Raw genomic sequence first — 27609 nt, forward strand, 5'->3', positions numbered from 1 at the left:
GCTAATTCCCACTAACCATCCCTCATCCCCTCAATCTCAGCTCTGACTAGAAGCTCTGTGAGGGCAGGGGGCACACCTTTCTTTCCTACTGTGTCCCCAACATTCATCACACTCCCTGGTACAGAGAAGGCATCTAACAAATGTCTGCTGAACACATGAACAGATATCACCCTCCCAGGAAAACTTCTCAGCACCACCACTCAGGGTTAGGTAATCCTTCCTTAATGTCCTTAACACCCTAAGCTTCCCACTATAATAGCACTTACCACCTGATACCTTAATTGCAATTTATCTCCTCTGCTAAATTAAGTCCTAGAAGGCCCACGGGTTTCTTTTTTTTTGTTGTTGTTCCTTTTAATCCCAGAGTCTTCCACAGCACCTGGCAACATTTGTTGACTGTCCTCATTAAATCTTTGAGTAACCCACCTATTACCCTGTCAATAAAAAAATGAAAGGATGACATCTATTTCCTAATACTCTTGTGAGCCTGTAATGGTGATCACAAAACGGTGATTACATTAAAGGACTCTAATTAGAAATTCAGACAACACAGTAAAATCCACTGAACGAGCTAAAGAGCTCAGTAGTTTGCCCAGAAAATTACTTCTTCAGTCCCAACTTACTGCCTGAAATATTAAGAAAACTGAAAACCACTTTCATAATCCAGGCAATCAGGAACTAATTTTCCAAATACTGCAAAATTTGCCAAGTGCATTAGCAAGAATGGGCTATATTAGCGGGCAGTAACCAAGTTTGCTTTCTCACAAACCCCACAAGGCCATTTCATGACACCACATCTCCTCAACAGGGAGGACAGAGCCTCCATACTCCAGGGGTGAGGGGGGAGGGTAAGGAAGGGAAGATGGTGAACAGCCATGTGTCCAGGAGAACTGGAAATAACTGGTGAAAGGCATTAGTGACCACCACAGGAGGTTTGGCAGAGAAACGTAAACATTCTAGCTATGGCATCGCCAGGAGTGACGCTGAATCAACATACAGACTCGGTTCATCTTTTGCATCTTTTGCTTTCACAAAGATAACAAGACAAACAGGATTATTCCTCACTGTATGGCGACTCACCAAAAAAAGAATCTCCCATAACGTAATTGGACAAGAACACATCTATGTTCCCAGAAAAACCATGTAACCGAATTTTATTAACAGACCTGTGTAGCTCCAGAAACTAAAAGCAGATTTGTTGCCCAGCTGCTCACAGGTATCAGGCACAGTGAGGTCTCAACATTATCCAGCTGCTTCCACCTGGGACTGTCGAAAACCATTAGCTTGTGAATGATACATGGGCACGGAGTATCTACCATGTCGTCTCCAACTCCTGTAATTTACACTCACCTTTCAAACAAATACAAATTCAGACTCATGCAGAGCATACGATACAGGCAGGCACAGTGAAGGGATGGTCACAGCAGAGGGGACCGTGTGAAGAGTTCAAGAGAGAGGTACGGCTGAACGTAAATCCAAATTCCAAAGAAAGCACGTATGGATAAAACTGCTAACAGAGTTAAGAGAAAAGGGTGGAGAGGTCTGGAGGGCTTGGGTCCCCCACCAGTATTTAAGTGAGATTTCTAAGAAAAGGGAGCATGGCTAGAAAATGGGAACAGATGAGAAGGAGGGGTTCTTCAGAACTTAAGAGATCAAAGGGTTCACGGACTAGAGAGTGAACAGCAACAGGTATCGCTCCAGTGAAGATGTGGAGGGTGAACGAATTTCTAAAGTGATCATTTCGACGAACAAGTCACTGGTGACTGATGCAGAGCATCTTCCTAAGCAGCACTGCGGCAGAAACACTGCATGGGGACCATCCACAGTTTCTGAAGTGCATCCTACTCTCAACCTTTCTATGTACCCACACTTGTTCTCTTCTCCAGCTCCTCCACTGGCTGGGTGCCTTCTCCAAGGTTTGGCCCCAGTCTCCTCTCCTGTGGGAAGCCTTCTCCTACATCCCCAGCCTAGCCCTGTGCTCCTGCTTTGCACCCTCTGATGCCCTGTCTGTACTTCCGTCATGATACCCAGCACACCGTGCTGCCCTGGCTTGTTGAGTTGGATGGGTCATCCAGTTGGAAGATGTTTATCTGATTTGTCTTTGTGTCCCTAGTGCCCAGAAGAGTTCTTGGCACAGAGTAGGCATTCCACGTATGTTTCTGTAAGGAAGGAAATAAAGGGGTTACAAGAAATTGAGCAGCAGTATGGCCGGGTAACCTGAAGGGGTGATGCAGACTGGAAAAGCGAATGTGTTGTTTGACCCAACAGCAATGACTTAACACATGTATAGACAAAGGGCAGGCAACGGAAAGGAAAAACAAATAACAAATGGAGGAAATGGAAGACAAGGTATGAATGTATGTGATGCGGGCGGGCGGGTTTAACACTTTTGGCAGAACATTTCTCCATCTGAGACAGCAGGGAATAAAAAAGGGATGGTGTTGAGGACGTCCCAAGGTGGACTGGAAAAGGAGCTTGTGAAGAGAGATTCAGTAAGGAGACAAAGTCAGAGCCTCTGCCAACACAAAGGGGGTCAGGAACAGGACTGATAGCGCAAAGGAACAAAGGTCTGGAAAGGCACTGTGGAGACTGGTAAGAAATCAACTAGAAACGAGTTGGTGTAACTGAAACAATATAAGCTCCTTACTCTTCCTCCAAATATCCAGTCAGTCCACTCCTTCCTTCAAACGTTCCCTCAAATCTATCCTTCCTTTCAAGGACTCTTCTTGGTTTACACAGTTCACACCTAGACCCTTACAGTTGTGTAATCTGTTTCCTTAACTGTGTTCTTCAAAATGTTATCCAAAAAGGAGAGGGAAATGAAAGTTCGTAGTCAGGTAGGCTTAGGAAGCAATCCATCATCTCCTTCAGCTTGGAGTTTCAAGATTCACTTCAGTGTACTAAAAGCTCTAGGGTTGCTTCGGTAGCTCAGTCGGTTAAACGTCCGACTCATGAATTTGGCTCGGTCCGTGGGTTCACGCCCCACGTCCGGCTCTGTGCTGATAGTGCAGAGCCTGCTTGAGATTCTCTTTCTGCCCCTCCCCGGCTTGCTTTCTCAAAATAAACATTTTAGAGCTCTAAGAAACCCTACAAAGAAACCCTTTAACTCTAACCCAGCGTGGTTGCAGCTGTTTTTCCTCTGTAGCCTGGAACACACTTCTCCACTGCAGCTGCTACCAAGAACCACCACGCAGTAGGTCAGGACAGGCTAGGACATACCGCCAGAATAAACATTCTCTGAATCTTAGTGGCTTTATACAAAAAATGTTGATCAACACAAACAACTCTACAGGCTACCCACCCCCTTTGCCCCAACAGGGACTCTACTGATGGAGGCCCCACCAACCTGTGGCTGGACCATCTGAGACGCACAGCCTCCTCCTTATTGTACAAGAGGAAGACAAGGCCGGAAGGTTTTCCAGTGACCGTGAAATGCTTCGACCTGGAAGTGACACTTCACTTGTGCTCACAAAACACTGGCCAGACCCGGCTGTATGGGCTCACCCAAATGAAAAGGGGGCAGAAAAGTATAAGCCTCCCGCATGGCCAGACAAGCCAGCAAGAGAAGCATGAGCACTCCACTCCGGGTCTCCACCACATGCCTCCTCATTCCCCGTCAGTCCCCACAACCTCCGAGTTTTACGTCTAGAAGCCCCCAGCTCTCCCCTCTTTCATCTCAACATCACACCTCACCTTCACCTGTTTCTCTCCCACACCTGCCAATTATTTTTCCCAAATATAACTTTCATGTCATTCCTAACACCTACTAAAAAAAAAAAAAATCCCTGAGGCACCTGGGTGGCTTAGTCAGTTAAGCATCCAACTTCAGCTCAGGCCATGATCTTGCAGTCTGTGAGTTCGAGCCCCGCGTCAGGCTCTGTGCAGACAGCTCAGAGCCTGGAGCATACTTCGGATACTGTGTCTCCCTCTCTGTGTGCCCTCTCCCACTCGTGCTGTCTCCCTCTCAAAAACAAACAAACATTAAGAAAATAATAAAAATAAAACTCCCTGTGACTGCTCACTGCTGCTTCTTAAAGTTCCTGATCGTGACATAAAAGGGCCTTCACAATCCTCATCGTCATCTACCTTTTCAGCCCTGTCCCTCTCAGCACTTTTGTTTTTGATTTTTTTTAATCTGATGCTAAGGGAAAAAAAAAAAAAAAAGTTCGACACCCTCTGGAATAAGTTTTACTTTGATTTTGATTGCCATGAATCAGAAATCCCAGGATGAAAGAAAAACTGGCTTAGGGTTTTGGTGGCCCTTTAGGTCTTGCCAAAGGCAGGCTAGATCAGCAGGTCTGCAGCCCTGTGCCTTCGGGCAGGACCTCCAGGAGCTCTCCTTCCTTGGTAACACAATCACAAGGTGATACTGGCACAGACCGCACCGAGCTTCTGCACAACATATCCAGGCCAGCCTACCAGCAAATGAGACAATATATGCCTCCCCATTCTATTCTTTCCTGTAGCAAAAGTTGTAGTCCATAGTGAATTCACCTTAGACCTCCATTCATTCCACCAGGTCTTACGTGAGAAGCAATGCCCCTCTCGTTTCCCTCTACTCCCCAAACACAAAATGCAGAGCATCCCAAGGGTAGCCCGGCAGGATTCCCAAATACAAAAGCATCATTCAGACAGCTTCCTTTCACAATAAAGGAAAGCCCAAATCTCACAGGTTCCAGAGGCCATGCTTGGCAGACCTAAAGACTATCAAAATTTTTTCAGTACCCACTCCTTCCTTAAGAAGGGAGCACAATTATTTGTCTAGTGTCAGGAGGTCCGGGCTCCAGGTGAGGGATTTCTCTGAGGAGGCTCTACAAACGAATACCTACCAATAGTCATAAAAAATTACCTGAATTCCCAGAAATGGTCACTTCCACACCACCCTGTATTTAATCACACTGTTGTCTCTCTAGTTAATACACCTCCTCCACCAGCACTCCAAGTTCCCACCCGTGTCAACTTTGCTAATCCCCTTCCCATTCTCTCAACCCGCACTCTGACTTGCTGGGCTCCACTGCATTTCATCACCTCCTTCATCACAGCAGATCACTGTACTATAGTTACACACATAATACCTTCCCTGCTTACCTGTGAAATTCTTAAACACAGGAATGCATTTTTAAAATTTTTCTTTAATGTTTATTTTTGAGAGAGAGAGACAGACAGAGCATGAGCAGGGGAGGGGCAGAGAAGAGAGAGACACAGAATCTGAAGCAGGTTCCAGGCTCCGAGCTGTCAGCACAGAGGCGGATGCGGGGACACAGGGAGCTTCAACTCACAATCTGTGAGATCATGACCTGAGTCGAAGTGGGACGCTTAACCGACTGAGCCACCCAGAGACCCCCCCAGAAGGCATTTTCCAACCTTGAAAAGCTTACATTCAGTGGGAATTTAATAACTGTTATCTGACTGAAAACTGAAATTCAAGTTTTTTACCAAGTTAGCTCAAATCATCTGCTTTACTTGCCCCCAGCATGACTTTTTAAAAATGGACACCGTTAGGGGCGCCTGGGTGGCACAGTCGGTTAAGCGTCCGACTTCAGCCAGGTCACGATCTCGCGGTCCGTGAGTTCGAGCCCCGCGTCAGGCTCTGGGCTGATGGCTCAGAGCCTGGAGCCTGTTTCCGATTCTGTGTCTCCCTCTCTCTCTGCCCCTCCCCCGTTCATGCTCTGTCTCTCTCTGTCCCAAAAATAAATAAATGTTGAAAAAATAAATAAATAAAAATGGACACCGTTGAAGAGTTTCTTTAATAAACATAATTTTAACAATCAAGCTGTTTGACTAACATAACATAACGTAACGCTTCTGGCGTCTGTCCTCTAACATACTCCAAAAAGCTCGAACGCCACATGCTATGAAATAGAGATGACTCGCCCTTCAATTTCTCAGTATCCAACCAGCCATATTTGTGGAAGAACTAGCTTCCTATAAAACTGTACAATTAACTCTATAAGTGAGGTAAATCACTGCTTTGAGATAAGCATAAACATACCTCAGGAAAGGCTATGTGATTTAAGTTCAAAGGCTGAGAGCATGCGTTCTTTGGTGAGAAAAACATTAATGGAGCTGGTTTTGAATAGTTCCTATTTATGAGAAGAACCCTGGTAGGAATGGAAGCTCAAGCAGTTCTGGTATGAATAAAGATGTGAAAAGTGAAATAAATCTATCCTACAAGGGTAGCAAAAAGAACTTTAGGGAGGAAGCCAAGGTAGGCAGAATCCCAACCACTCATCCTGAAAACCTTCAAGCTACGGAAGCTGGCCAGCTGCTGGTTAATGTTCGAAATGCACATACCACGAGTTACCCTCCACTTTAGAAACACATGGCCTAGGAAAGTTCAACTCAGAAAGAACCAACACTGATTAACAGAACTATTCCCAACATGGAGAAAACAGGTGCTTGCAGTGACCGATTTCAAGTAGCAAGCTTCCCAGGGCTTTTAAAATATAATTTGGCTTCCATGAGTTTTCAAAACCCAACCTTCAAGCAAGACCTTGTGTCCTTTACTCTTAGGCCAGAGATGCTGAGCAGAATAGAGCGGTATCGTAGCTATGGGGCCACACAGGAGTACAAGGTATTGATTAAAGTTACATCAAGTACAGCTGCTTTCCACAGCAATTTAACTGCCAAAGCAAAGGACATTAGCTCTGCACCAAGCGACAGCACAATTCTGAGAACTTCGGAGATGTCCTCAGGTCACCCACCCTCAGGCTGACAGACTAAATTCAAAATTGGTTCTGATCTTCATTCCTTTTTTTTCTGGAAGGATCCAGAGATTTCAACCAATTTCACATTAAAAAAAACAAAAACAGCGGCGCCTGGGTGGCTCAGTCTGTTAAGCGACTGACTTCAGCTCACATCATGATCCTGTCGTTCACAAGTTCAAGCCCCATGTTGGGCTCTGTGCTGACAGCTCAGAGCCTGGAGCCTGCTTTGGATTCTGTATGTGTGTGTGCCTCTCTCTCTGCTCCTCCCTCGCTCATGCTCTTTTTCTCTCTCAAAATAATAAACATTAAAAAAATTTTTTTAAACAAAAAACACCTTTTTATAGACACTACTCAGGCATCCACATACTTTACAAATTATAGTTTGGCTATAACTGAATCATGCCTCAGAAAAGGACTGAGCGGAAGCAATGGGAACCAATTATAATGGAATCCTCACCACCTTAATTTTACCTGCTTCACTGATAAAATTTTGAAACATTTCTCCTTCCAAACACTTCAAATCACAACTTTTCTGGACAGATAGAGTAACTGCATCATTACTCTTAAAAGAATTCAAGGGGAAAAAACCCAAAAACTCTAGTCCCTTTTAATCCATGTAGGCTGTCAATTTTTTTTAATATTTATTTATATTTGAGAGCGCACAAGAGTGCGTGCATGCGGAGAAGGGGCAGAGAGACAGAGAGGGAGACACAGAATCCAAGCAGGCTCCAGGCCCCGAGCTGTCAGCACAGAGCCTGACACGGGGCTGGAACCCACCAACCAGGAGATCATGACCTGAGCATAAGTCACAGGCTTAACTGAGCCACCTGATGCCCCTTAAGGTTTTTTGTTTTTTTTTTCTTTTTTCCCTAGAAACAATGTTACAACCTGTGCTTAGCATTCATTCCTTCAGTGCCCCATAGGCTGGAGAGGGCAGGCAACTTCCCCGGAAGAGAGGCTGACTTGCCACTATATGTATCATTCTTGGTTTATCCCTCTGTTGGATCTAGAAGTTTGTATCATGAAGTCAAATGTAATTAAATTTTCAATTCTCTTCCACCTTTTGCTAAAATGCAAATTCAGCCAACAGATCCCTCAAGGACTTAAGATAAATTAGCAAATAAGGCAAATGGTAAAGCTTTACTTTTTGTGAACCGTACACAAGTATCTTACATCAAAGTCAGCTGAAACGAACTAATCAGCACACAACTTCCATTATGCTACTACTTATACTTACTCTCTCAGCACCTTGGAGCCAGAGGCAAAGACCTAACTTTATAAATAAGCCAAGTGAATGCTAAAACAGTGAACAAGCTTGCTGAAGCCACAGGCTGGTTAGAAGAGCCAAGACGACCTCAAGCTGCCTCTTCAAAGGACTAATCTCCTCCCAGAGCACCCTACTCCTCTTGGCACCATGCATAGATTTTCATCTTTTTATGAATTTATCTTCCTAACAAGAGTGTAAGTCATTTAAGGTTAAAACCTCTGCATCTTTCACTCCTTCGCCCTTGTGACGTGTATGGCAAATGCGTGGTAACAAGATCAAAAACCAAAAACACAAACAAAAGTCCAGTACCATGCTACTACTAAATAATCCCTTTCAAGGCACCTGGGTGGCTCAGTCGGTTGAGCGTCCAACTTTGGCTCAGGTCATGATTTCGTGGTTCATGGGTTCGGGCCCCACATCGGGCTCTGTGCTGACAGCTCACAGCCTTGAACCTGCTTCAGATTCTGTCTCCCTTTCTCTCTCTGCCCCTCCCCCATTCCCTCCATCTCTCTCTCTCTCTCTCTCTCTCTCAAAAATAAACATTAAGGGGCGCCTGGGTGGCGCAGTCGGTTAAGCGTCCGACTTCAGCCAGGTCACGATCTCACGGTCCGTGAGTTCGAGCCCCGCATCAGGCTCTGGGCTGATGGCTCATGATGGCTCAGAGCCTGGAGCCTGTTTCCGATTCTGTGTCTCCCTCTCTCTCTCTGACCCTCCCCTGTTCATGCTCTGTCTCTCTCTGTCCCAAAAATAAATAAACGTTGAAAAAAAAATAAACATTAAAAAAAAATTTTTTTTTAATCCCAGAAGTACCATCAACTTAAGACTTGTATTTTACCAAAGATTTATATATATATATATTTTTTTTTTAATATATGAAATTTATTGTCAAATTGGTTTCCATACAACACCAGTGCTCATCCCAAAAGATGCCCTCTTCAATGCCCATCACCTACCCTCCCCTCCCTCCCACCCCCCATCAACCCTCAGTTTGTTCTCAGTTTAACAGTCTCTTATGCTTTGGCTCTCTCCCACTCTAACCTCCAAAGATTTATTTTTTTTTTAAAAAAATTTTTTTTTTCAACGTTTATTTATTTTTGGGACAGAGAGAGACAGAGCATGAACGGGGGAGGGGCAGAGAGAGAGGGAGACACAGAATCGGAAACAGGCTCCAGGCTCTGAGCCATCAGCCCAGAGCCCGACGCGGGGCTCGAACTCACGGACCGCGAGATCGTGACCTGGCTGAAGTCGGACGCTCAACCGACTGCGCCACCCAGGCGCCCCAAAGATTTATATTTTATAGCAAATCCTGGCCCCTACAGTTTTTATTATGTTAAAAATGAGTCATACAACCCTCAACTGTCCAGTACTCTTAAACAGACCAAACACACATGACACACAGGTCCTCTGGAGAAGACAAAGTACTCCCCCACATCTGTTAGAAATATCATAGAAAGTGTAGAAAAGGGAACTCCAGAATCAGTACAAACATGTATGTCAGAACTGGAAAAACTGGGGCGCCTGGGTGGCTCAGTCGGTTAAGCGGCCAACTTCGGCTCAGGCCATGATCTCAGGGTCCGTGAGTTCAAGCCCCATGTCGGGCTCTGTGCTTAAGCTCAGAGCCTGAAGCCTGTTTCAGATTCTGTGTCTCCCTCTCTCTCTGCCCCTCCCCTGTTCATGCTCTGTCTCTGTCTCAAAAATAAATAAATGTTAAAAAAAAATTTAAAAAAAACTGGAAAAACTATATTCCAACCATAACTTTTTAAAAGTGGACTAAGTTTCTCTACCTGTAAAATGCAGTTCAAAAAATCACAAGAGAGAGGCCCTTGGGTGGCTCAGTCAGCTTAGCATCCACTTCTTGATTTTGGCTCAGGTCATGATCTCACACTTTGTGAGATCAAGGCCTGCATCAGGCTCTGTGTTGACAGTGCTGAGGCTGCTTGGAATTCATTCTCTCCCTCTCTCTGTTCCTCCCTCGCGCTCTCTCTCTCCCTCCCTCTCAAATAAACTTAAAAAAAAAAAAAAAAAAGATAAAAAGTTATGCTGACTATACCCCCCACCAGCCCTTCTCGAGTATGGCTGGAGTCTCCCGGACTCTTTCAAGAGATACATGAGGTTAAAACGATTTTCACCATATGCTATGGTGTTTCCCCTTCTCTCACTGAGTCCAAATGCTGTTTACCCATGAGCCTGATGATACAATAGATTCAATGCATAAGCTGTTAAGAATCCAACTGTCTTCTATTAAGCCAGTTACTAGAGAGATTTACAAGTGAATAGGGAAACCACTCCTCTTACTAAGCTGGTTTTTGTTTTGCAAAACAGGGTTATTTTTCATTAAAAATGAACTGAAATTATAAATATTTTTAAATTTTCCCAGGTGTAACTTCCAGTAAATATCATTTTTATATATAGCTGACAAAAAACAAGAAGCTCTTCAGGATCAGCCTAAGAACCAGTACCAACATAGGAATAGAAATTAATGAAGTTAAGATTTAATACAGAATAACTAGTTCAAATTGACATGTACATAACTTTAAATAAGAAGTTACTGGCTTGGAGTTAGAAAGAGATGGAAATGGGCCAATTGCGTGACTTCGAGTTTCTGATTCAAAAGCAAACTGCAAATCTTAGCATAAATTATCCAATCCAGAGATGAAATAGATTAGACTGTGCCTAATTCAATAAGGCCTTAGCTTGTGCACAGAGAAAGGATTCATGAGCAGTCACCTTATGAATATACCAAAAATACTACAAAGTAAAGAAAGTAAAGTAGAGGAAAAAAAGCTGAGCAGATGGGGTCAGAGAAAGCAATGATAATGTTCAGAAACTTCAATGGATTTCTGAACTCAGCATCCAGACAGATAGACTTACCATTACAGGCCACTGAGTCAGAAAGCTAGGTATGTTTTTCCCTGGTTTCCGCATAGAGAAGTCCAGATGCAGAGAATACCATGAATACCTCCAACAAACATTGGAGCAGATAGATAAATGAAATGTACAAGTGCTGTATTAACTGTTGTGTTCCCAGAAGTTGGGCACATATTTTGAAATTAGCCTATAGAACAACAGTGATTTTTCTTTCATTTGAAATTAGAGGAACTATAGATTATGTCCACTACTTCTGGTCCATGTGATATTGGAGCATTCATGTATAGGAATCTATATTAAGCACTGGAGAAATTAAAATACACAGGACAATGCCCACACTCCCTCAAGATTATCCATTAAAAGTTAAAACAACTAAGTAAAATCAAGAGCTGTCACTGATTATCTCTTAAAGGCATGACAGCCAATGAGTGTTTTTAGCTCTGAAGACAGAATCATTCACAGGAGGGTCTTATGCTAGTCCTAAAGGGTCATTTTTCCAAACCTCAATCCTAAATACAAAAAAAGCAGCAATAATGTTTCTTAAATCAGTAAGCCTGGCTTACCAAAACACTACTTTGGTAAAGCAGTTTAATATAGAGTACATAACTAAAATTTTCAAATACAATTTTCAATCAAAACATTTGTCTTTTCAAACTATTCAATAATGTCACTAGAAATACTGGAAAAGTCCATTTTGCACCTTTTCCCCAGAAAAACGTCACCTTTCAAATTATGGCTTAACAAAAATTTATCTAGGGGCACCTGGGTGGCTCAGTTGGCCAAGCACCCAACTCTTGATCTCAGCTCAGGTCTTGATCTCAAGGTTGTGAGTTCAAGCCCCACACTGGGCTCCACATATCATCATAGATACAGATATAGATATAGATATAGATCTAAAAGGATATTCATCTCAGGATTCTTAATAGTAAAAAAAAAAAAAAAAAAAAAAAAACTTACTACCAAGAAAAAAAGAATGTTAAAATCATAAATGGGATATAATGCAGCTATTATAAATGACAGAGGATGATACTTACATGGACACTTGCAGTGAAAGAACTACTAATCCATATGTAGAATTATCCCATTTTATTAATACAAATATGTAGAGATATATACAAATTCTCAACTGAAGTTAATTATGAGTAATAGGATTTATGGATAATTTTTATATTCTTCATAGTACTTAGGGGAATTTGGAAGTGACACAATGAATGCATATCCAGTCTGCAAGGAGAAAAAAACAGATTTTAAAAAATTAACTGTGTTCCTGACTCATCAAGGCCTTTCTCCATCTTGACAGGTTAATAGATAGCTAAAGATGTTTTTAAATTCTTCTCACTCGTAGTTAGTGGATAGAAATTTTTTTGCAAGATAAATTTTTGCCCAAGGGTCAAAACTCTGCTAGAAAAAAAAGGATAATATTCTCAGCATGAGTTTAATTAAGCTTGCAGCTGACAAGTATCAGGCCTCTCCAGCAACTTGCGGCACTCTGCGAGCCAAGAAAACCATTAAAACGTAGTTTTCAACAAGGAAAAGGACATCAGAAACTTGGAAATGACGTGCTCAAGGAAGGTGTTACACATCTGAATCCTAAAGAAAACACCATCTGCGAACTCAGGGCTGGTGCAGACGCCAAGCCTGGTGGGAGAGCTTCAGCTCGTGGTCCAGGCTCCTGAGGGATCTGGGAAGGTAGCAAGAGGAAACCTCAACTGTTCTAAGTACTGAAGGACAAAAGAAGCAAATGGAGGATAGTGTGGACAGTAAGGACTCACACATTAACCGAAACAACGGTTAATCCTTTGCTTTCGGGGGAAACGTTACCAGTTCAACGTGATCATCATCACACTCCCCCTTCCTGCTGATGAAAAGATATGATGTATGATGTGGCTAGTTAAAATCTTTTACAAAGGGATACAGCCAAGAAAAATACATAAATAAAAGGGTGCATGACAGTGAGGAGGCTGGGAACCAGAACTGGATGCAATTCAGGGCTCCACCGAAGCCCAGGGACACCCCATGGTGCCTCTCGGGGGGGGGGGGGGGGGCAAAGCATCAGGCAGGGCTTCAGGTGGTGTGCCCGGCGGGAGAGGGCCAGGTGGCCTCTGTCGGCACTGACCGCATAAGCTGGAACATGGAGACAGGAGGAGAGGCAGGGCTTCAACTATGGGCCCATGTAATTCCCATCTGACACCTGGATATTTTAAAAATTAAGTACCAGCTGCTGCGGTCCGAGTTGCCAACTCTTTTCTCCCCATTTGCTGCTGCGCCGCATCACCAGCCCAGCCCTGGACACCTGGTTCTAACAACAGGGTAGCATGGCCCCATTAGTAATGGTCACAGGGAAGGCCGCCAAGATGCTGCGTAATCTGGCTCTTTGGCTCTACTCTAAACCCTACTCTACAGGGTGAATGCCATCCTAAAAGGCTGACAGAACGGCTCTCTGATTTTCCCAAGCATGCATTTTAGAGTTCGTTCTCGTAGGCTACTTATTTGCAACAAAATATTGTAGTTATTTCCTCTTTTCTATTAAAAAAAAAATCCTCTTAATAGTTCTTTCTACAGCATGATACCAGTTTGGTTCCCTCCCACCCCTCACATCCTCTTATGTGCTCTTCATATTCACTGTACCTTAAAATGTGCTTCCTACTAAACATTTATTTTCACCAGCTGTGTGTTCTAAACATAATTTGTCAACGTTCGAAAAGGCACAGAATGGCTACTAGTACACCACAGACCACTTAAATACAGGAATTCAATAATCCACAACATTTTTATTTAAAAAAAAGATCAATGTAGTCACTGGATATTTTTTCTTCCTATACTTAAATGAAAAAGGTCATATGGTAAAGAGGCATCTTTTTTTGATAGCTTAAATGTTTATTCGTCAACCTGCTGAAAGGAGAGTAGAGCACACGAACCACTTTGGACCTCTCAGCTTGGCAAGCAATTGATCTCTCTGTCCACCCCGCAGCCCTGTGATGATTAATGGCACTACCCCTACCTGCAAGGCTCCATTAGGCCTGACTCAGGCAAGTCACAGACGCATGGGCGCCACAAGACAGCCCTTGCAAGAGCCCACGGGGCCAAGGACCAGCAAACAAATGCCACACTGGTGCTCCAGCCTTGCCCCCAAAGTCCAGTAACTGAAAAAAGTCCCACTGAAACTTGATTCTGGGAGCGCCTGGGTGTCTGTCGGTTGAGCAGCTGAGCAGCCGACTTCGACTCAGGTCATGATCTCACAGTTCTTGAGTTCGAGCCCCCCTGTTGGGCTCTGTGCTGACAGCGCAGAGCCTGGAGCCTGCTTTGGATTCTGTGTCTCCCTCTCTCTCTGCCCCTCCTTCCCTCCCTTCCCCCGCCCCTCCTAAAAATAAACATTAAAAAAATTAAAATTTGATTCTGCTTTGTAAAGAACTTAGGTAATAGGACCCCCAAAGTAAATTTTAAGAGGGCATCCCTTATAAAACCTGACTCATGATTTGTGTCCCATCATCCTAAATTCCTAAGTATATTACCCACTTCTAAGTAGCTATTGATAGTGCAACATAGGATTAACTTTAGAAAAATACCACCAGATAAAATGTACAGGCTGCTTTTAAGATTTATAGGATTTGCAAAAAATTAAAATATGAAAAAAGGCACTTTGTAGTTAAGATGGTAATTTGGCAAGACCTGGACTGTTGTTCTCAGGACATGCACATATACTAAGAAAGTCTACTATACTCAATAGAACTATTTTTTTAAAGCTTTGAAAAGCATCCTTTTGTGTAAAACTTGATGTGCTAACATGCAATTTAAAGCCACCTCGTGATTAAGCCTTATTAATTTCCTTTGAGTAATAAAATGTATTCTTTACTCTGTTCTCTGACATTTTGTTTATAGGACTAAGATGTCTTTTTATTAATGAGTAACTTCACACAGTGAATGATCAGGTTCAGTGATTCCATCCATGATGGTCATCAGAATCGTAGGACTGTAGGAGATGCTAAAGTAACTTGGATTCTCTCAGAGCCTCGTTTTCCTCTTCTATTAAACATGGAGAACAGATGCTTACATTTAAGTCTACATGGCAGGACCTTAATAGGCATCAAGAGCTATACAGATGTTAACTAGTGGCATCATTATTCTCGCTAATAAGGAAGCACAAAGTCCGCACAGAAAATACGGGTAGGTAAGCTGTAAACATAAATCAGAAACAGTATAACCAAAAAAAAACCCACAAAAAAACAAAAAAACACTATTGATTCACATTCCAGAAAACCCAACTGATGGAACCATCCCAGGAAAAAAGAGTAATTAGGCAGGTACTAAGCCTCCTAGCAGACATCTATCTCAGAAATAAGGAAAACAGCACAACGTTGTGTTTATCATCAGCACTTTTCAAGCAATACCTTCTGAAGTCTTAACAAAACAGACTACTCCTCACTGTATTCCCCTGACTGGCCACCAGCTGACAACAGCAACAATTTCAGTTTTAAGCAAATTTCCTACTGATTTAATTAAACAGGAGCACAGCAAAGAAATAGGTCATCTATTTCTCATTTTCAGCTGGACCCCATCTGAAGCTCTCAGTTATGTGAATGCTAAGGTATGGCAAGCATACGGACTGAGGGATCATTTGTAGTATGCCAAGGGTATAAAAGTTAAATCTAGGTTGGCTCCCCGTGCATGGGTGAGGACCCAATTGTTTGGTGGTTTTCTCGAGAATATCATAGGTACTCAATCCAAATTTTTAATTTACTGTAGAAAATACCTTAATAGCATGAAATCAAAGCCATTGGACTAAAGGAAACATACACTTAAAAATAATAATAGACTGATGGCTAGGCAAATGAATAAGCAAATACAGCAAAATGTGCACTGTAGAATCCGGATGGTGGCCTTATGGGTGCTAAGTGCATAATGGTTTCAACTTTGTGCATGTTTGAAAATTTTCATAATCAAGTGCTGGGAAAAATAATTCAAAACTGTAATCACAATAAAGATGAGAGTAGGCCCCCCTGGAAAGACTTCAGCCTGGAAAAGATACTGGTTCTTAGCTGAACCCCAGAAACTCTCAAGGTTTAAAACTGGAAAATGCCTTAGGAGTCCTCTAGGGCAGGTAAAATATGTGGTCTCATAGGTCTGTGAAAAATTAGGAAAATAGCAATTATCATAGCATTTTCAAAAAAACTAAAAAACTATTTTTTGCTGAGATTATTTGCCTCTGCTCTTCTATTTTTATATATTTATTTTGAAAGAGTGAGAGAGAAAGAGCAGGGGAGATGGTGAAGGCGGGGGCGGGGGGGGCGGGAGAGAAAACCTCAAGCAGGCTCCACTCTCAGCATGGAGCCCCACATAGGGGCTCAATCCCACAATCCTAGAATCATGACCTGAGCCAAAATCAAGAGTGGGATGCTCAACCCACTAAGCCACCCAGGTGCCCCAACTCTTCTGGTTTTTAAATATCCTTTATTACATGAAATGTTGGTAATGGCAGATAATAGATTTGGTTCTTTAGGTTCCCACTTAGTCAAATCTGATCACTTCTCATATATGATCAATCTCCTCTCCTACCTTGATGTGTAAGCCCTTGACCTGCCTTCACAAGAATCTCCCCTACCCATGAGGTCTCTTCCCAGTAATTTTCCACCCACTAACGTCCTCACGCTGCTCATTGGCTATTAATTCCCAGCTCTCTCTGCTGTATTTGGAGTTGAGTCTGATCTCTTTTCCTCTATTAAAATGCCCCTGGGGCATCTGGGTGGCTCAGTTGGTTGAGCGTCTGACTTCGGCTCAGGTTATGATCTTCAAACCCCGTGTTGGGCTCTGTGCTGACAGCTCGGAGCCTGAAGCCTGCTTCGGATTCAGTGTCTCCCTCTCTCTCTGCCCCTCCCCCACTCATGCTCTGTCTCTGTCTCAGAAATAAACATGAAAAAAAAATTAAAAAAAATAAAGTGCCCCTATTGCAACAGTCTTGAAAAACATATTCCTTACCATTTTCACAAGAGTTACAATAATTTTTTTTTAGTCATAGCTTTATATAGATATATATAAAGGTCTTGGGACCTCCAGGTACAGAGAACTTGACAGCTAATCACAATGTTTGCTGGAAAGAACAGTTTACTTCCTTAATAGGACTTAAAGACACCATGATTTCAAATGCTGAGATTTGAAATTTCCCAGAAGCATTAAGACATTAAAAATAAAACAAATGACCTCCCTGCACCCACCTTCTCCAATGCTGGCCTCTTACCACCTGATTAGTCCATGATTTCACTTTAATTTCAAAGAATGACACTAAAGGGGAAAAGACTATGACATAAAAATTTTCTTGAGGACAATGGCTATGTCTTATATTATGGGCTCAGAATAGGACCCATACCTGACACCTGACACACAGTAGGAATGCCACTCTTTCCCTGAGAGAATGGAAGATGAATAGTGTTTATTTCCTGAAAGAGGATGGCATAAATTCAAAGGGGGTGGGGGTGGGGGGATCAATCCTCTGTTCAAATTTAGACAAATCAGAACAAAGCATAAAGACAACTCCAACAACCACCAAAACATCTACAATTAAAAGACATCTTCCTTTAAAAAACAATCTGTCCTTCTTTCTCAATCTTCCAAATAACAGAAGAGGGAACACTTCCAAATACATTTTACAAAGCCAACATTACCTCGATACTGAAACCAGACAAGGACACCACAAGAAAAGACAATTAGAGGCCAATATTCCTCCTGAACATAGATGCAAAGCTCAACAATATATTAGCCAACTGAATCCAACAACACATTAAAAGGATCACACACCATGATCAAGTGGGATTTATTCCAGGGATCCAAGGATGGTTCAATACACACAAATCGATTGATATAATACACAGTAACAAAACGAAGGATAAAAATCACATGATTATCTCAACAGGTGGAGAAAAAGCATTTGACAATAGTCAGTATCCATTTCTGATAAAAGCTCTCAACAAAATAGGTATAGAGGTAATGTATCGCAATGTAATAAAGGTCATCTATGACAAGCCCACAGCCATCATCATACTCACTACTCACTGGTGCTAAGCTGAAAGTTCTTCCTTTAAGATGCAGAACAAGGCAAGGATGTCTACTCTCACCACTTTTTTTTTTTTTTAGTTTATTTATTTATTTTGAGAGAGCAGAGTGAGTAGGAGAAGGGAAGAAAGAGAGGGAGAGAGAGAATCCCAAGCAGGCTCCACACTGTCAGCAAGGAGCCCAATGTGGGGCTCAAACTCACAAACCATGAGATCATACCCTGAGCCAAAACTGAGAGTCAGAGGTTTAACTGAGCCACCCAGGTGTCCCTCACCACTTTTATTCAACACAGTACTAGAAGTCCTAGCTAGAACAATTAGGCAGAAAGAAAGAAAAAAAAAAAAAGCAAAGAAAGAGCATCCCCATCAGAAAGGGAGACATAAAGACTGACACTATTTGCAAATGACATGATATAAATAGAAAACCCTAAAGACCACCAAAAACCTGTTGGGATAAACACATGCAGTCAAGTTACAAGATACAAAATCAATATGCAAAAATCAGTTGTATTTCTATACACTAATAATGAACTATCAGAAAGAGAACTTAAGAAAACAATTCCACTTACACCTACACACCAAAGAATAAAATACCTGGAAGTAAATTTAACCAAAGAAGTGACAGAACTGTCACTGAATACTATCAGACACTGATGAAAGAAAGTGAAGAAAATACAAACGGCAGACACTCCATGCTCATGGATTAGAAAAAACACTGTTGAAATGTCCAGACTACCCAAAGCAATCTACAGATTCAATGTAGATTGATAGATCAATGTAGATTGATAGACAGATTCCCTCTATCAAAATTCCAAAAACATTTTTCACACAACTGGAACCATCCTAAAATATGTATGGAGCCACAAAAGACCCCAAATGGCCCAACACATCTTGAGAAAGAAGAACAAAACTGGAGGCATCACGCTTCCTGATTTCAAACTATATTATAAGGCCACAGCAATTAAAATAGCACAGTATTGGCATAAAAACAGACACATAGGTAAATAGAGCATAGAACACCGAAATAAACCCATACATACATAGATGGCCAATTTATGACAGAGGAGCCAAGAATACATGATGGGGGGAAGTCAGTCTCTTCAATGAGTGGTGTGGGGGAAAACTGGACAGCCACATGCAAAAGAAAGAAACTGGACCACTATCGTACAGCAGACACAAACATTAACTCAAGATGGATTAAAGACTTGAATGCTAGCTGAAACCATAAAACTCCTAGAAGAAAACATAGGTGGTAAGCTCCTCAACCTGGATCTTGGCAACAATTTTTTGGTGTGACACCAAAAGCAAAGGCAACAGAAGCAAAATTAAACAAGTGAGACTATTGAAACTAAAAAGCTTCTGCGCAGCAAGGGAAACCATCAACAAAATGAAAAGGGACCTTACTGGAGGAAAATATGTGCTAGCCATATATCTGATAAGGGGTTAGTATCCAAAATATAGAAAAAACTCATCCAACTCAATAGCGAAAAAAAAAATTTTTAATTTAAATTTTAAAAATCTCATTTTTTTTTTAATGGGCAGAGAATCTGAATGGATATCTTTTTTTTTTTTTCCAGAGAAGACATACAGATAGCCAACATGAAAACGTACCCAACATCACTAACCCTCAGGGATATGCAAACTAAAACCACAATGAGATATCAGCTTATACCTGTTAGGATGGCTATGATCAAAAGAACAAGAAATAACAAGCACTGGTTAGGATGTGGGGGAAAAAAGGGAACCCTTGTGCACCGTTGGTGGGAATGTAAATTGGTGCACTATGGGAAACAGTATGGAAGTTTCCTCAGAAAATTAAAAATCTAATTACCATATGATCCAACAATTCCACTTCTAGGTATTTATCCAAAGGAAATGAAAACACTAACTCAAAAAAATACCTACATCTTCATGTTCATTGTGGCATTATTTACAATAGTCAAGACACGGAAAAAAACCTAATTGCCCATTGATAGATGAATGGATAAAGAAAATGCGGGTGTGTATCTACATATCATATATATTTTATACATATATATTTCATATATAGGTATATACACCCAATGGAGTATTTTTGGCCATACAAAAGGAAATCCTGCCATTTGTGAGAACATAGGTGGACCTTGAGCCATTATGCTAAGTGAAACAAGTCCGAGACAAATACTATATTACCTCACTTATGTGTGTAAATCTTAAAAAAAAACAAAAAACAAAAAAACTCATAGATACAGAGAATAGATTGGTGAACGGTTGGGAAGGGTGTACAAAAATGGTTAAGGTGGTCAAAAGGTAATGCACAGGGTGATGACTACAGTAATAATACTGTCTTGTACATTTGAAGTTGCTAAGAGCAAATCTTAAAAGTTCTCCTCACACACAAGAATTGTAACTGTGTGTGGTGATGGGTGTTAACTAGATTTATTGTGATTTCACAATATATACAGATGTGGAATCATTATGCTACACATCTGAAATTAATGTCAATTATATCTCAACAAAAATTTGTCCTCAATAATATATTTTTAGAAAACAATTCTAGGATGCAGTCAGTTTTATCAGCTGGTACTACCATAACCATAGTTAGGAAGCACTGTGTGGTGGGAAAATATCAGAGATGTCTACCTAACCGAAGCTGAAACACAGACTAAACACAACCCCTCAGAACGGTTAAATCCTCTGCCAAAAGCATCACTAGTCTTTGAAGGAAACTGATCCAGGTTCCTAAGGGACAGCCCAGAAGCTCCATCCCAGAGAAGACTTCATTGCGTTAAATCTGAAAAATGGAGGAGAGTTTAACCACCTGCTTTAAAATAGGAAATGAATGGGGCGCCTGGGTGGCGCAGTCGGTTAAGCGTCCGACTTCAGCCAGGTCACGATCTCGCGGTCCGGGAGTTCGAGCCCCGCGTCGGGCTCTGGGCTGATGGCTCAGAGCCTGGAGCCTGTTTCCGATTCTGTGTCTCCCTCTCTCTCTGCCCCTCCCCCGTTCATGCTCTGTCTCTCTCTGTCCCAAAAATAAATAAACGTTGAAAAAAAAAATTTTTTTTAAATAAAATAGGAAATGAATACTTCTGCAGGTTACCAGAAAGGCAGGTGACATGTTTTAGGCCACTCTGAACTTTTAATTCATCTGCAAGTAAGTGCTATGGAGAGTTTTGTTAAACGAGACACCTTCCTCCACAATCCATTCCTTTTTATCTTTATAGAAGAAGAAGTAGAGAACCTCAAGATTCTTCCGCTGCAAAACTTAAACAGGAAGTTCCCAGGCAGGAGCTCTGCTAAGAGGTGTAAGAGGGGTGGCTGTGCTAGAGGAGTTCAGAAGAAAAAATAAAGGCCAGGGGATTTCTGAGCTTTGGATCAAGAGAGAAATAGTGGTTTCTCTGTCATCACAACCTCACAGACAACCAACGTGATTCACTGGTGATTGTTAATTAGTGCCAATAGCTGGGGAGGCAGAACAGCCTACAGATTCCAAAACAAATCTAAATGCGTGTGGGCTATTTGCTGGATTTAAACAAGGCTATTTCATCACAATTTTGAACACTATGAGACACAAAGAACTTAAAATAGTTTTTTTTTGTACCCATGCCTGGGTCACTTTTATAAGAAAGATACTAGGGGGAAAAAACAACAACAACAACAACGAGGGGCGCCTGGGTGGCTCAGTAGGTTAAGCGTCCGACTTTGGCTCAGGTCATGATCTCACAGTTTGTGGGTTCGAGCCCCACATCGGGCTCTGTGCTGACAGCTCAGAGCCTGGAGCCTGTTTCAGATTCTCTGTCTTCCTCTCTCTCCACCCCTCTCCTGTTCATGCTCTGTATCTCAAAAATAAACACAAATAAATAAAGAGAATTGTATAGTTGTAGTTATACCCCAAGTAAAATGCTGCTGTAATTACTGATTTCTGTACAAGCAAAAATTTATCCCTGACAAAAACGTGAATGTGATGCTTTCATATACAGACTACTACACGTTCTCTGGTTTTTTCTGCTGCGGTAGTTTCGGGCATGAACTCCATATCCACTTGTATCTGTAAGTTCAGCTGACCACTGATGAGAGTAAGGTTGGACAAGCTGGGAAGAAGTCAAAATGGGCTCCTAATCCATTAAAAACTGAATCAACTTCCACGTCCCTGAAACACAGGAACCACTTGGGTGGGATTTAAAGTTTTAGAGAGAGGGGTGCCCGGGGGGCTCAGAGCAGCCAATTTCAGCTCAGGCCATGATCTCTCAGTTCATGAGTTCAAGCCCCACACACCCTCTGTCCTCCTTTCTCTGTGCCCCTTCCCTGTTGGCCTGCTCTCTCGCTCAAAAAAAATAAGCCTAACTTAAAAAAAAAAAAAGTTTAAAGTCATGGAGAGAGAAGGGAAGTAGCTGCCCTGTGGGGGTCCCTGGGTCAAACTGTTGTTTCCCATGGGCTCTCTCTGAGCAGATCTAACAGTCTAAATCCATAATTTCAAAGCCAAACTAAAAAAGAAAACTTTTTAATCCATTTTTTTTTTTTTAAAGATGTGAGCTCTGTGGATGTTATTTTTAACTGTAACACCTTACAGAGTCTTACAACCTAGCATATAGCCCTTAATCAAGTGGCTAAAATCTTCAGCCACAATAGAAAGCTTTTTGAGGAGCCAGGAAATTCCATTCAGCACAACGCCAATAAATACTGAATTAATAAGTGAGGGTCTTCAGTTTCTGGATCCTCAAGTTTTACAGGGATTTCTTAAGCTAATTCTCTAGGCCTATAACCTACAGAGAATCTCTGCTTGAAAAGGATTAACAAGAAGTGGCAAAAAATAGAACATTTTATCCTTAATTTTTCTATCGTCCAAAAGGTCAGCCCTAGAGTTCAACTGTCCTCTAACTGCTCAAACACCGAGATGCCAATTCTTCCTCCCCAGGAAGGCATTGAAAGTAACTCACTTTCTGGAAGGGTAAGCAAATCCCTTCTGATTCAGACCTTGATTCATAGCATCCCCCTGGTCCCTACTCTGTGAGCAATCTCTTTACCAATTCTCTCTTAGGTACCTTCTAGAACAAAGGGAATTCCTCCTTCCATGAAATACTATACTAAAGGGCAGTGTTACTGGTAGCAGCGTCTGATCATAGCCCTACAGATCTTTCTCTCCCCTTCTCTATTTCAGACATTTTGATCATTCAGGATGTATGCTTTCAGGAAAAGTACAGTTCAAGGTTTGAGGAAGTGGTACAGTACATCTGACATCTGGCAAAGGGAGGAGACGAGATAACAGTGCTTAATCCTGGGTATAGATAAATGCACCATAGTTTAATACCCTGTAAGAAGGCAGTTTGGTATTGTGGGCTGTGGAATCATGCTTGGGTTCAAATACAGGCTCTGTTAAGGTGGTAGGACTCTGGGAAAGTTGCTTAATCATTCATTGCCTCTGTGCCTTATTTTATATATACTATATATATATTATACATACATTCTGTTACATATATGTTGCTTATATATGTAGATATATATATTGCTTAATCATTCATTGCCTGTGTCTTATTTTATATATATATATGTATATATATATATATATATATCCTGTTACATATATATTCTGTTATATATATATATATATATTCTGTTTTATAGAAAATGCAAATGCTACTGCCTACTTTATAGGGTTGTTGTGAGTTTCAAACGATATGATACAAAGCTGCAAACAGTGAAAGTACTAGACAGTAAGCACCTATTGTTAGCTATTATTAGTACTATGTATATACTTTAAAAGAATGAGGCAATTCTGTATGTATTGACTTGGAATAAAGTCCATGACATAGCGTTTTCTGAAAATGCTACAGAATAACATACTCAGTAGGAGTCTATCGTGGGAAGAAAAAAGAAACACACGATGCATATTTATAAGTGCGTTCAAAGAAGTCTAGAAAGGCACACACACCAAACACTAAACAGTCACTAACCCTAAAGGGAGTGGGGGGGGGGGTACCTACATTTGTAAAGGTACAGGTCTTTGCTTGAATTCACAAGTATGTACTAGTTTCACAACTAATATTTTTAATATTAGGGGCACCTGGGTGGCGCAGTCGGTTAGGCGTCCGACTTCAGCCAGGTCACGATCTCGCGGTCCGTGAGTTCGAGCCCCGCGTCAGGCTCTGGGCTGATGGCTCAGAGCCTGGAGCCTGTTTCCGATTCTGTGCTTCCCTCTCTCTCTGACCCTCCCCCGTTCATGCTCTGTCTCTCTCTGTCCTGAAAATAAATAAACGTTGAAAAAAAAAATTATTATTTTTAATATTTTAATCCACTCTTTATTTTTTAATGTTTAGTTATTTATTTTTGAGAGAGAGAGCACACACGTAAGACTATGTGGGGGGAGGGAGAGAGAGAATCCCAAGCAGGCCCCACGCTGTCAGCACAGATCCCAGTATGGGGCTCCAACTCACCAACTGTGAGATAGTGACGTGAGTTGAAATCAAAAGTCCAAGCCACTTAACCCAGTGAGCGTTTAATAAGTAGTTTTTAAGAGTGCTCAGGGAGCTCAGTCGGTTAAGCGTCCGACTTGGGCTCAGGTCATGATCTCACGGTTGGTGAGTTTGAGCCCCACGTCTGGCTCTGTGCCTGAAGCCTGCTTTGGATTCTGTGTCTCCCTCTCTGTTCCTTCCCTGCTCACTCGTGCTCTCTCTCAAAAACAAAGATTCAAAAAAATTTTTATTTTAAAAAATAACTGATTTTTAAAATTAAAGATTTTTACAGGGATCCTTCTAACCTTCAAACTGAACATCTCTCACATCTGGGTCTAGGAAAAGGCAAACTTCTTAGAGATAAGGAAACGGAGGCCTAGCTAGGAGGAGGTGTAGCCCCTCCCATCCATCCCTGCTACATCTCTCATTTCAGAGTCCCTTATATTCTTTACAGTCCTGAGCATACCATGTGCCTGCCATAGGAACCAAACATTCTGAAACTGGTTTTTATTCCCCTTTCCTTTTCTTCCCGTTTGAGGTCCTCCTTTTATCGTGCCCAGAGAGCTTCCACATGGGTTATAACATCTTCCTTCCTACTTCTCATGACTTTCTCACTATCTCCTTGTCATTCTGCCCCTCAGACAGATGCTCTCACCCTGTAAATCCCACTGGAGAGACAACTGGCTGGGTTGTTCAGGTTTTTTGGCAAGCACAAGTCCCCCACCTCACACAATTGTAGGACACAGTATGCCTCCGAGCTGTTTTGCCTTGCAGTGCGTCTAAATGGGCTTTAAACATTTTTTTTTTTTTAATTTCACTCAAGAAAAGGTGTTTGGTATGTATGGACAGGCTTTTCTTCCTTACACAGGTGTTTATCTTTGCTTTGGATTCTCCTATAAATTATAAGGCTATCTGGTACTCCCCCCCCCCCCCCCCCCCCCCCCCCCACACAACATTCTCTAGCCAGGCTTGTCCCTTATTCTGTGTTAATGGTTATTGTTTTAGCACCCAACCTTCTCACTGGGTTTTGTCACCATCTTTTATATTCCAGTAGTCTCTCCCCATTTATTCACCTTTTCTATTAAAACCCACGGAGAAAAGGTCGTATGATGAAAAGGAAAGGAAAAAAAGAATTCGAGACTCTAAGCAGAGCGTCTTGCAAGCCCCGTCTCGCACCGGAACCCGGAGCATCGGGAACCCTGCCTGCTCGCGGGTATCCGGGCCACCAGAACAGGGTCAGCATCGAAGCGCCCAGGCGTCGGGAGAGCCGATTGGTTCCCGAGTGAACCAATCAGCGAGCGATGCTGTTCGCGGAGAGGGGAGGGCCAAGATCATGGAGCAGATGGAGTTAAAGGAAAAGGGGCAGGTGTGCCCGGCACCGGGGTTTTGCGTGCACTTGTGCACCCACCCGGTCATTGTTAAGCCCTGATCTCTGGTCTCCTAAATGCCACCTTCCCAATTTCCCAGTTTCATAAAGATGAGTAGGAGGAGAAACCTCACTTATCCTATCATTCATAAGATGGTCATTAATAGTCAATGGAGGAGTAGCTGGGGAGGCGGGGAGGCCATGAAAATCCTCCCTCCTTTCCCAGTTCCACTCCAGGTCGTCAACCTAACTGAATCAGTTCTTGAAATAGTAAATCACTCAAACGCTCGCTTAATCGCCAAAGCTGATTACCAAAATGCTATCGTTAGACACCTGAAATAAGTTCCCACTCCCAGAGGACTGGGGGAAACAGTACTGGCATTTACCGAACGCGCAGAGGTTTACTACCCGCTAAAGGAGAAGCGAGCAAGCTCCTAGACTTAAGTCAGAGAAACTGAGACCTTCTCAAATGTGTAACCTTGCACACGAACTGCCCCCCACCCACCCACTCACGCGCAGCGACAGCTCCTCCTGACTCTTCCCCACAAACTTCATGCGGTGGCGCAAAGCTTTTGGGGAGGGTGGGCGCAGATACCAGCTTTCCCTGCTGTTTCAAACTTCAGCAAAGCTGTTATACGCACTTTCTTCCAAGTGTCACAGCCCCCGGAATCACAGACCCGTGCAACCTTAGCTTTCCCACGGTCCAGCGCTGCCACCCACCATCCACCACCCATACCCGGGCTGGAGACGCTGCGTCCTTGGGGTTGGGGGAAGGGGGGAGTAGGAAAAGAGAGGAATGGCCAGTGTAAGTAAAGAGGTCCCCGCCGAGGCCTGGACGCCGGCAGCCCCTGGAGGGCCCTGAGGCCGAGGAAGGAGGAGAGAGGAGGGCTGGAACCGTGCGGGGAAGGGCCGCGAGGAGAGCAGGGGCGCCGCCGGTGTCGCTACACTCACTCTGCGTAGCCAGTGGCCCAGGGCAGCCGCCGGGTCTCCTTGAGGATGAGGATGGGGCGGGCGATGTGGTCGGCGCTGCACTCCACCTCGTCCTGAGACAGCCCCAGGAACTCCGGCCGCCCGTAGGGGAAGCGCAGGGGCAGGTCCGAGCCTCCACAGCCGCCGCCGCTGTGCTCGGAGCCTGAGCTGCCAGCCATGATGCCGCCCATGAAATTGGCCACGGCAGATTTCACTCGGGTGAGCATATTACTCCGGCGCCCGGCAGCAGCGGTGCGAGCAGGAGGCGGCGGCGGGGGCCGGACGAAGCGCAGCGCGGGGCATGCAGGCTGCGGCGGGCGCCGGGCGCACGGGCAGCCGGGCCGCTGGGGCGCGCCGCGCGGCTCCCGGAGCCTAGTGCTGCAGGGGGCCGGGCCCCGGCCTCCCGCGCTCCGTGCAGCCGCCGCCGCCGCCTCCCCCCGCTACACTTCCGCAACGGAGCGGCATGGAGCGGGCCGGCCGGGCCCGGGGAGACGCCGCGCGCTCCGGGAGCGACTGGGCGACCGCCGCGGCAGCAGGTTCCTTCCCCGCCCTCTGCGCCCGACTCCTGCGTGAGCGGAACTGAGCCCACCCGGCGAGCCGGCAGAGCCGGCGCGGCTGCTGCCACGGCTACCGCCGCCGTCCAGTCATGTGATAATCAGGCTGCAAGGGCTCGAGCAACTGCCGTGGCCCTGGCCTCGGCCCCTCCCCTGCCGGCCCGAGCGAGGCTCGCACCGGGATCGTGACCTCCTGGGGGAGGGGGGAGCCGGGCTGGGTCGGTACCTGGCGGAGGGGATGGGGGCGCTGTGAGCTGAAAGCAGTATACAGGTGTTAGGGGAGGTCACGTGGAGCCGGGCCGAGCCAGTAGAGGAATCCCCTAGCTGAGGAATGCTTGCCTGCGCCTCCGGGAATGGAAACTTCGGGAGCTGGAGGTTTGGGAAGGGGAGACAGGTGGAATCTCGGT

The 27609-nt window shown here is 43.6% G+C and overlaps 1 protein-coding gene across 3 annotated transcripts in view; it reads right to left on the bottom strand.

The window, feature by feature from the left end:
- Positions 1-27403, bottom strand: part of PPM1H (protein phosphatase, Mg2+/Mn2+ dependent 1H) — a 264703-nt gene extending 237300 nt beyond the window's left edge. Inside the window, exon 1 of one of the 3 annotated variants that reach the window (XM_045464965.1) lies at positions 26631-27402. In XM_045464965.1, coding sequence (XP_045320921.1) covers positions 26631-26875 — 245 coding nt within the window. In that variant the 5' untranslated portion in view covers positions 26876-27402. Of the gene's footprint in view, positions 1-26630 lie in introns of all 3 variants that reach the window. The other 2 variants (XM_045464964.1, XM_045464967.1) reach the window with 2 other exon arrangements.
- Positions 27404-27609: the final 206 nt, after the last annotated feature.

This window comes from Leopardus geoffroyi, chromosome B4 (assembly GCF_018350155.1).
Source record: "Leopardus geoffroyi isolate Oge1 chromosome B4, O.geoffroyi_Oge1_pat1.0, whole genome shotgun sequence".
Classification (NCBI taxonomy): Eukaryota; Metazoa; Chordata; class Mammalia; order Carnivora; family Felidae; genus Leopardus; species Leopardus geoffroyi.